Consider the following 11,161-nt stretch of genomic DNA (forward strand, 5'->3'; position numbering starts at 1 on the left):
GAGCCAAGGCTGACTGCCCCAGCGCGGCAGAGGGGCCCTGGCCAAGACCCTGCGAACAGGCGCGGCGGACGCGAAACCGGGCAGATGCAGCCAAGCACAGGACTCCACTCGGGTCAGTATTCAGACACCCAGGAGGTGTGTTTTATTGCAAAGAAAACAAAACCACAACCCTGTCGCTTCCAGGGCCAGACGCAAGTGTTTCTAAGTGTTTGCCGGCAGCAATCCCAAGCAGCAGCCAGGGCTTGCAGACAGTTTAGGTCCAGCAGGAACAAGGATGTTAAGAAGAATGGCCGGGAGCCTGGCTGTCAACCAAGATAAGCTCAGGAGGCTCTGGCGAGCCAGCACGGATAAAGGTTTTTGTTGTCTCTGCCTCTTCGAGCTGTCCCAGGCCCTCTGTGAAGGAGACAGGTGCTCTGTGGGGCTGCAGAGGTGGACAGGAACACACGAGCTGCTGATGGCAGTGGCTGCACTGGGATTCTGCTGCGATGCTCTACGGTCACGCTGCAATAATTCATATGGCAATGTACTTCCCTTTCACACTGCATCCTTTGCCTGCAGGGATCCTTAGGGTGGTACCTTGAACTTTATTCTCAACCTGCATTACACGCTCCACGGCACAGTTACCAGGTCACTTCTCGTTGTTTCTTTACACCCTACATACCATGAGGTGTTCTGCAGGATGTAAAGTCTTAGCACTTGCTGGACTCCACATTATAGATGCTGTTCTAGACACCTGGGCAACATCTAAGAGTAGCCTGTAGCTTGGCCATCCCAGACCACATCTGGGCACTATCCCACAGAGACAGAAAGCCATCTGATCTTGGCCACGCATTCAGTTGATGCCATCGCTGGTGTTCCCTGGGGCGCAGAGCTCCTCACACCAGCACCTGCTGCTCTCTCTGACGAACCACCTTCATTTCAAGCCAGAGCCTCTGCTTTCTGGCAGTGGTCCCTGGGAGGAGAGAGGGCAAGTGGAGAACAAAGTGAGGAGGTGGAGCCAAGATCCTGTATCACAACCCAGGGCCTCTAGACAATGAGTCCAGAGACTGTCCCATCTCTGTAGACAGGGATGTCCTCACGCAAACCATCCCTTCCATGCCTGGTGTGAGCTCCTCTGCTCACAGGTGAGTCCAGCAGCCACTCATGAATAAAGCAGGTGACTGTCCTAGGCAAGACACAGGAAACAAAATACCCAGAGCTGAGAGTGGAAAAGTCCTTTGTTTTTACTTTTCGTGTCCAACTCCCAGCAGCCACCAGGTGTCAGTGCCATCAAGCGTTGGGCAGACGGGACTCCACTGAAGTCCAAGTTCGTGGAAAAGTTTTCCAGGGATCATTTTGTCTTCTGCACCTGCTCTGTCACCTGGGACAACGCTCTGAGAAGTCCAGCTTTGACAGTTTTTGTTAAAAAGAAGTTTAACTACATTAAGGTGATAGAAAAGCTTCCTGTTACAAAGGCTAAGACAAAGTTTCTCCTCCTCTTTAAATGCTCCCTGTGCAGAGCTGGAAACCCAAGCACTGAACAACAGAGTAAGCAGGCTGTCAACAGCCTCTCCACAGTGCTCCCCAGCCCGCAGGTCCCTGGAGGTGACCTGTCTCTGCAAGGCCAGCGGGAGAGGGACAACAGTGCAATTGACTTAACAAGATCGGCCTAGTGCAAAAAAAATGATAGAGAAAAACGAACCAGTAAAGGTATAAAAAGTATCATCAGACTACAGCAAAATGCTATTAACCAGCAGATTTCGGAGATCATACGGCCAGGTGCACCCTGTCAGCGACAGCAGAAAATTGTTCTCAGCCTTGTGACAGCCACCACTAGACACTCTCAAGATCGCCTGGATGCTCTGGACACAGAAGAGAGTCTACAGGCTCTGGAAAACCTTCGGCCCGTAAGAAGCCAGAAGAGCAAAGCAGGAGAACTTGCTAGCTTATCAAGAAGCCCACGTAGCCTTCCTGGTTCCTTTAAAGCTTGAAGATGTTACACCAGATCAGGAGGTGCTGAGCCCAGCCAGAAGCATTGCTTTATCAGCACCCTGTTGTTTCTCTGAATTTAGTAAAGTGGAGAGAAAACAGGGCAGCAAAGCAGCTCCTAGCAAGGATGTGCACCAAGGAAGTGTTTTGTGGGTGGACTGATTCACATCTGATGAGTGGCATTAGCTTTTTCACAGCCACTGGGCATTAAAAACGTATTTAATGAGGGTTACTGGACTTAGAAACATTTATACAGTGAAACTGCCTAAAGGCCAGGGCCAGGCCAGGCCCCGTTACGCTAAGTGCTACACAAACTCAAATTTTACCTCCATGCTTTTAACTTACTCATCATAACAACAACTTGCATTTAAACCCGAGCCCCAAACTGCCATCACCACAGCCACTGAACTCGTGCAGTTTCACTGCACAGACCCATCAAACTCAGCAGGAGCCGTCGGCAAGGGGTGGCCAGAGAAGGGCCACATGTGGCTGTCCATGGACATGGACTGTCCCCCGTTACCAGCTGCTGGGGCAGGAGAGGGAACTCTTCTGGGCATCTCTGCAACCTTACCAAGATTCAAAAGTTGCACATGATCACTGTCTCCTACATAACTGAGGGAAAAGTATGGAGGCAGGATAAAAAACACTGAAAACTGGAATGTGGATAGAAAACCAAAGGCTATCATTGTTCTTGAATTCCTAATAGACTGATACCAACGTGGCCCTACATCGAGGCGAGCTGTGATTCAGTTTGTATGCAAAGCGCTATGCAAAATGAAACAACAGACTCTTGTACCTTGACATTAGGCACTCACAGCAGGGATGAACATGCTGAAAATATCTATACATACAGGGGCAGATTTACAGGCTGCATATCTGGGGTCTTTCTGTACAAAGGTTCCCTTAAAGACCAAACGGGAGCTGCACCTTGCAGTAAGCAAGCGTGCAGATCAGCGTAACAGAGAGGAGTGCTGTTGCCTCTGACAGAAGCAAGTCCCTCAATCCCTTGATGAGGGAAACAAAAAGAAATAAATGTTCTGGGATTTCAGGCTTGACAGTCTCAGTTTAGGCAGGGCTCGGAGAACAATTACGCATATTCACGTGCCTTTTATCACACATCTTCAGGGAGCTGGAGGCTCAAAGCTGCCTGAGGCATGCCTGAGAAATGTTCATCGGGGAGCCCTTAGATCTGACTCTCATCTCATCTGAACTGGCTTTTACACTTGCTTAAATGGATGCTGAAACGGAAACAAAAGGACCAGAAAATAATCTGAGTTTTTACTTTTCTCCCTATTCATAAAGTCTCACATAGTCTTTACACTTACCTCAAAAAGACCAACTGAAACCAAACTATCCTGGAAAATACAACGGAAGTGGAGAAGGCCTGCTGGTCTAGAACTGACACTTAGACAAGGGATATTTTGCTGCTGGTTTCACAGGCTGTTGCGTGACAGAGGCATGTAAATATCCTTACCGAGGAATTCTCCAACCTAAAGCAAGTTTCCAGCTAAGATGCTGCACCGTGGCACTGATTCTCTGCAACCAGTCAAGCAAGGGTAAAATGCTCACACTTTGCAAAATCAGCTTGGAGCTGCGGAGCAGAAAAGGGGAGTGGAGCTGTTTGGGGGGGAAATGAGATGATAGTGGGATGTTTTTCCCAGTGTAAACATCAGCCCATCTCATTAGCAGCTGAATGTTAGAGCACTAGAAAACTTTTCACACATGGAATGCAAACTCTGCCCAGGACATGACTGAGTCCTGGCTCCCCTCCACCTAGAATGCACAGATTTTACTGCTCCCACAGGGACTGAACATGACCTCAAGGTCAGGATCTGGACTCCCAAAGTGAATTTACTCCCTGAAGCTGGACTCGTGGCGGCAGATTTAGCCTCACCACCTTGCTTCTCAAGCCCAGCCACTCTCCGTGTCTACCAGAGAGCTACAGTAAGCGCATTTAAAGGTGGTGAAAGCGTTGGTGATAGGAACGCACACACAGAGACTTACAAACCCACCCTCCCACTTCCCTCTGTTCATTCAGTGATCCTCCTGGCTCCAAGCCTTAGATGTGGACGCAGGACTTCTATTGGGAAAACTTGCCCAAAAGCTTGACCTTTTCCAAGCTGTTAAGAAGTTCCTGAGAAGCCACCTGCCACCATGGTCCAACAGTCAAGATAGGAGAGAGACAAGTGTATTTAAGGGGGTGGTTCTCTCCCTTCTTTTTCTAAAGATGAGTGTCTTCCTCAAACACATCCACATCCTCGCTCGCCTGCTTATCAATCAGGACATCCCAGCTGTCAGGGCCGTTGATGGTGTTTCCACCGTTCACGCTTGGCTTCTTCTCCTGCATTTCCGGCTGGCTGTCACTGGCCACATCCAAGGTGGGGTTGTCATGGCAGCCATTCTCAACGAAGCGCAGCTCCTCGCCATGCGACTGCAAAGGACAAGAGGACCACAAATGGAGACAGGACTTAATGCTGCTGAAAAGCACAATCAGGCCAAGCTATGAGGGTCACTGGGGACGTTGCAGGGTCAGCAGAAAAGGTAAATTTGCTCCTGACTGAGCTTTTGCAGTGGAAACAAGCTGTCCTGAGCACAGCAAGAGATGGGTTTGCATCTCTCCCATGCCTGAATGGGCTCCCTTGCTGTTCCAGCAGTGTACCCAGTCATGTCCTGCAAGTGGACAGGGGAAAACAATCTCCCTCTTAACTTTCTAATTCCCTCCATCCTAAGGGCTAAGAGTTTAGCCACCTTCACCACGATCCAGCGCTTACCATGTTCTTCATCTTGGGCAGGCGCCTCTGCCAGCAGTTGTATATGAGTCCCAACACAATGATGATGGCACAGATGGAGCCAATGATCACCAGTACCACAAAGAGTTTCCCGTAATCACTGCGTGTCTGGTTGGGGTGTGACTGGCAGCTTGTAGTGGTTGAGTAGTTCTGGATGCCAATCTGGAAGAAAGAAAGGGGTACACTAAATCCCCTGGCTTACAGTCAGGTGGGATCCTGTTTAGACTTTCCAGGGCCCAAGTACAGGACCACCACTGTGGGCAGAGGAACTAAAAGCCAGGGTTGGAGAGTCAGGGTGTACGCTTTCTTACATGACTAGAAGGCACATAACTATATATACCACCTTCTTCCATGAAAGCTGACATGTCAGCAAATGACAGTAGGCACAATCTTATCTTGATCAAGATCATGTGCAAGACAAGGAGGCTTTCACAGGAGAAACTGCCCAAAATTAAGAGTTCCCATAAGAAACTATGGACCTGATAGGTGCTGAGGCTGTGGTGACTGATTGGGAGAGGATGTAACCATAATAAATAGGTTCCCATTAAAGCTCGGCTCCTAACAGGGCATAGTGACCTTTCCAAGGTCTTGAAAGTGGACAGCTACCCACTGATCCAAAAAGCTGCCATGGAAATGGGCCCCCGGTGGTTGTCAGCAAACAAAGACCAATGTCGGTCCCAGTGACTTGGCAGATCACATCAATTTGATAGTAAGCATGATGGGCGTATGAGAATATCCTCTCTCCTACTTCCAATCTCATGCTAGCACAAGGTCAGTGTCCTGAGCAGTGTTTCATTCATTAGAGCCACAGCGTTGGAAGCATGTGGCAAGGCTGCTCCAGTAGGATGCATGTTAACATGGGGTCACAGTTGCAAAGTCAAACCTTGCACCAACACAAATTCTCCTTTCTGGACAGTTCTAGCTGCTGACACTTCAGTCACACAATTTGTACAGGGTTGGCTTTTCACACTTTCTCTGGTGTAAGCCAATCAATGCAGCACTGAGCACTTAATTTGCTTTGTCTAACTGCACCAGTTTGTTAGGTCAGGGAAAAACCTGAGAGCAGAGAGCCAGCAAGGCAGTGGCCCAACTCTGCTGCTCAAATCAGCAGAATTACTCCAGCAGTGTAAACTCCAGGAGAATCAGGTCTTCAATGCCTACTTACACCATAAGTGCAAGGGACAAAGCCAGAGATTATGGGACTAATTTGTCCTCATCCCTATCCTCTTCCAAGCTGCCCAGGGCTAGAAGGGTATACATGAGTGCTAGAAGCAGCTGGCAGAGCCGGGCATCCATTGTGTCTGGTCCTCTGCCTGCCCTCGTGTAGGCAGCTGACTAAAGGAGTGCAGGGCAGACCTTCACGCAGCGACTGCAGGAAGACAGCGCGTCAACACGTCCCATTTAGTACAGGCACCTCTCCCACATCCTTCAGCAAAACCTGAGCTACAGAGGTTAGCCAATGCAAGCAAATCAGCTGTAGGGTGAGCAGGGCCACACGCATCGCCACAGGCAATAGTGCAGAAGGGATGAGACCAAGTATCCCAGCAAAATGAATGTGCAAAAAGCAGCTTCGCAACCAAGCCAGAAAAGCAGGGAGAGAATAACCCATAGTTACTCTCTTAACAGGAACAGACATTTGATGGCCTGGCAGCTACCATGGAGGGGAGAAGGGAGTTTGCCAAGTGTCTGACTCATCTGTTTGCCTGCTGTGGGTTCAGCTCTCGGTTAGATTGAGATATGCTCCCAGTTTTCAAGGTGCTTATTTTAATCGTATAGCTAGTCTTAACAAATGGATGCAGACAGACAGGCTCTTACCTCGGCTAAGCTCCTCTTAACATCCCCCAGTGCCATGAGAACATCTTTCGTAGGGATGACGCCTGTAAAGAGGGAGGAGGAGTGATCAGAGCAGCTCTCAGCTCAGGTTAGCTCAGTCAGATGTACTCATCACTGTGAAATCCCCAGCGGAATGGAGGCAGGGGAATGCACGGATTTGTTCATTGTGAATGCGTGTTATGTTAGGAGCTTGAGTGAATGCAAGGACCACAGCCAAGGATAACTCCAAATACTCTTTAAAGGCGGGGAAAAATTCAGGCATGTACTGATAACCAGAGGCACCTAGGTGCCCTATTCACAGCTACAGAAGCTCTCAGTATCTGTGTCTGCTCTGGGAGCAAGCAGCAATGTCAAAAAAGTTACGGAGGTAGGTGTTTGTGCTGCCAAAGCCACCCTCCCCATCCAGTACGACTTGGTCCTGAGCTGCAGCACTCCAGATGTTCCCACAGAGCTCCATACTTACCAATCACAACCTTTAGCAGGCGTGTTTTGCTCTGCAGAGCACCCTTGCAAGGTGGTGGGCCTGGCACAACAGCAGAGGCTGCAGGAGACAGGCTGTAACAGCTTCACTCCTAGCACCAGACAGCTTCAACCAAGGAGCCACCAGCCCACACTGAGCCACCTCCTCCTGGGACCCTCCTTCCCTAGCAGCTCCCAGGCAGGTGAACAGGAGCGGTCAGGAAGGATTTAGAGGCTGAGAACCATTTCTCCATTCACTTGCATGGCAGTAAAAAGAGGAACTGAACAAAAGCGCGGTTCTTCAGAGCAGAAAATACTTTGGTTCCTGAGGTTTCTAAACCCAGGGATATCTCCCAGCTTGGCTGTGCTGCTGGAACTCAGACCTGTTTTCTTCTCCAGGATGTCCCCTCTCATCATGGCATGATGGTTTTCCTTTAGAAGACCAAATGCTCACCAAAGCATTCACTGGCACACGGTCCAGCCACTGGGAGAGATGCAACGATTTAAGGCATCGCTATAGCAAATGCCACTTAAATGTTAGCTTTGTATTCCTGTCACTGTGGGGCATTTTGGAACACCATTGGATTTTTCTTTTTCATGTAGGCCACAATGTCAACATTAGCGGCCCCTGTCACTAAGAGGCAGCAGAAGCAGCACAGAAAAAGCATCCCCTTCCAGAAGGCGATTAAAGAGATGGTAAATGTTCCAACCCAGCTCACCTTTCGCTGTCAGCTTTTGTTTTATTGGGGAGGCACTGTCAGGACTGGCCCAGTTTGGACAAGACTTAAGAGTGGTTAAGAGGTGAACTAAGAGCAGGCTGTCACATCCTGCCAATGCGGTGGCCTGCCCCTGGAGAAGAGGATACAAGCATTGGGAGAAAGCTGAAAGATGTTTGAGTGAGGGAGCAAAGCAGGAGGCAAAGCACAGAAGATGGAGCTTCAAGCAAGTGGTGAGGGACAAGCCAGAGGCAGATGTGAAGAAAAAGTTTTATGACCTCAGTTCCCCTCCATCCCTCAATTAACACAAAGCTCCTTCCAACAGGGCTAAACAGCTCTATTTGAGAGTCCCTTAAATACACCCTCCATCATGGGAAGGCTCCTTCTCCCCACACTTACCCTGTTCCCCTGCCAGCGTCATCAGCAAGTGCTTGTCGTTCTCACTGGGTTTGCTCAGAGAGATCAGCCAGCGGTCCTGTAGTCCATCTGCCTGTCTGGAGAAGGCATCCTCCACCAGAGCCAACAGCTGGGGACCCCTCTCCAACCGAAACTCCTCCTGCCACAGGAAAGGAACCTTGGTGACCACAGGGTGGAACAGGGCAGATGTAGCACTGCAGGGCTGGCACAGCTGCGTGGCTGAGACCCCTGAGCTAGGTGTACCCAAAAGCCAGCAATGGTAAACCTGGTGCGACGCTCCCCACACGTCCCCAGTGCCCCAGACTGGATCCACATTATCTCCTGACACACCAACCCTCCTCCTTGGCTGCTGTGGCCACGATACACCCCACACTGTGCCAAGCCTGGCTCCCCGGCACACAGGGATCCTGAAGCGACGCGATCATGTAAGGCAGGATGGAAGCAGCCAGGCTGTTCCCTGCAGCCAGCGCCGGGTCAGCTGGTGCCGCTCATCCTGACGTGCTCCAGCCATCCCTCAGCAGGCTCTTCTGCTGCTTTTGCACTCCTGTGTTTCTATTCTTATCTCTAGTTGCCATGCCAACCTGAAGGCCACACAGATGATTAATAAAATGGAGAGCTCTTGTTGCCATGGAAACGTGAAGCGCTCAGGGCAGGCACAGGCCTGTGCTGAAAATGGCCTAATTGGAAAAGACACCAATGACTGGGGCCTGAATCACAAGAGCCTGCCAGTGCCTCGTCTCATCAGGGCACGGGTTTCAGCACAGGGAGGCGGGAGGAGCAGTGCAAGGATGCAGCAGCATGCTGCTCAGCTGCGGCTCCAGCTCACGACCCCCGCTGCCAGCAGGTGGCTCCGTTTTGGGGGTGCAGAAGAGGGTGAGCCCAAGACCAGGAGGAGGACAGAGGAGAAATGTTTCTAGATGAGGAAGGCAGCAGCTGCAGAGCACTGATGAATTCACCATAGTGGAGAAAAAGGACCTGTGAAGGAGACTGAACACACACAGACCAAGGTGGAGCCACCTCTCGATGCATAGCCAGGTACCACTGTTGGATCAGATCCTGCAGTCCTCACTTGGGCAAAATTCCCAGGAATATCGAGTGGGAAATGTGCCTGGAGAGAGACTGAAGCAAATCCCTTGCCCAGAGGCCACTAGAAAGATAAACAGGCTGCCCAGCAACACAGACATCATCCCTGCAGCAGCTAAAAGCCTGGAGCTATGAAGAATATTAAAGCACAAGGTGCAACCTCTGGAAGGGGCTAAGCCCCTTGTCCCCCTTCCTTGTTCTTTGGGTTTTCAGTGGGATTCGGTACCACACCTGATCAGGGCACCAAACATAGGAAATATGTGAGGAATCCTCATTCACAGTAACGTGAACCACAGCACTTGCAGTGCAGGTTCTCCCGTGAAACCCTGGAAATCCAAATGCCACAGGGCTCAGACAGACACCAGCGAACAAAAGGGACAGGTAGAGGGCAGGTGAGATGCCCAAACTGAGGCAATTACCATGGGTAGGAAACAAAATGCATCAAATTCAGTGGAAAGGAGAAGAGCTTGATTCCAGCTTCAGCCATGCAAAGCGAGAACAGGAGGCAGGGAATGAAGCCATGTTCATGTCAAATATGTATGTTGACAAGTGTGTCTTTGAATAAGGGGGAGGACAGCACTAATCGTTCACCAGGAAATATGTTTTGAAACCCAAAATTAAGTAGAAAACCAGTTCAGCCCTGCCTATCCCAGGGCACTGTCTTCTTTCAGCAAGGCAGGACAGAGGATTCAACAGCAGAGACATGATTTGGTCAAGAGATATCTGCACATTGGCTTTTTGGGTTTTGCCCTTTCAGTGGTTTAAACACAAGTGATCACAGGAAGGAAGCTACTACGTATTACAAAACTAACCAGCATTTAAACTCCACAGAGATGGGAGAAAGAACAATGGGGACTAGGACATGGAGGAAACAGGGCAGCAGGACTCCAGTTTTCAGGGACTGATTGTGAGTTGCAATTGTGCACTGTAGCATAAGGACTTAAAACCTTCCAAAGAGCAAACTGGTTTCCCTAAATCAGGAGGAAAGAGATTGACTTTTCATCTACTCTTAAAGTAGTCAGCATGCTTTATTGTGCATAGGTATTCCCCTGTTTTCCTTGTCCCCCAAAAGCTCACCTTCAAACAAATTCCAGAAAACCACCACACATGAAGAAAACGCCCCACATCACCCAAAAGCCAACCCTAACAACTCACCAGTAGTGGAAATAGGTCAGAGCCACCCTGCAGTAACAAAACCAGCCAGCTCTGCCCAGAGCAGGAGCCGCACAAAGCAAGAGCGCGGACACACAGGACCACAGCGCAGCTCCCCAGTGAAACATTTTGGTCTCGAGCTGTCAAGCTCGTAATCATTTCTTAGAATTCTGAAAGGTACCTTGACCCCAGGCCTTTCACAACTGGTTTTAAAGGCCTGATAAAAGGCCTGGCAGAGGTGAACAAGTTCTTTTACCAGGGATACACAAGGGGCTCTGGGCTCATGAATTAACTGCAGCTTTATGGGGACGGGTGGACAGGCACTGGATTAGCAGCGCGTGGCTGGTTAGCAGACCAGATAACACACAAGATATCCGGGTGGGGAGAAGAGGCACTTGAGGTTGGTGACAGCCGCCTGACACTGAACCATTCACACTGCAAATGGGGACTCCCTGCTCCTCTGAGCCATCAAAGGAATGTTACTACATCCTGAAAGGAGAGGGAGGAACAGGAAGAGAGGGAAGGAGAATCGCACTTTAATGCTGCCACATTTCCTACCAGTAAGAGGTGCAATGTTAAAAGTTCTCATGTCTCATGACAATCCAGGTACCGAATGGCACAGACTAGCAGCCAGAAGGTAGTCAAAACCCAATATGGGACTGTCATGTGCTAGACTTGGAGCAAAATCATCTCTCTCTCTCCACCAACTCTTTCCTTTGTGGCGAACAGGAATATTTCTGTCCT

The 11,161-nt window shown here is 49.9% G+C and overlaps 1 protein-coding gene across 1 annotated transcript in view; it reads right to left on the bottom strand.

The window, feature by feature from the left end:
* Positions 1-4,189: 4,189 nt before the first annotated feature.
* The window catches only part of PODXL2 (podocalyxin-like 2), a gene marked incomplete at its 5' end in the record, with an annotated part of 19,012 nt that continues 12,040 nt past the window's right edge, over positions 4,190-11,161 (bottom strand). The window contains 4 exons of the mRNA XM_010143328.1: positions 4,190-4,399; positions 4,740-4,919; positions 6,573-6,634; positions 8,165-8,321. Coding sequence (XP_010141630.1) covers positions 4,190-4,399; positions 4,740-4,919; positions 6,573-6,634; positions 8,165-8,321 — 609 coding nt within the window. The remainder of the gene's footprint in view (positions 4,400-4,739; positions 4,920-6,572; positions 6,635-8,164; positions 8,322-11,161) is intronic.

Source organism: Buceros rhinoceros, unplaced genomic scaffold (assembly GCF_000710305.1).
Source record: "Buceros rhinoceros silvestris isolate BGI_N320 unplaced genomic scaffold, ASM71030v1 scaffold19719, whole genome shotgun sequence".
Lineage (NCBI taxonomy): Eukaryota > Metazoa > Chordata > Aves > Bucerotiformes > Bucerotidae > Buceros > Buceros rhinoceros.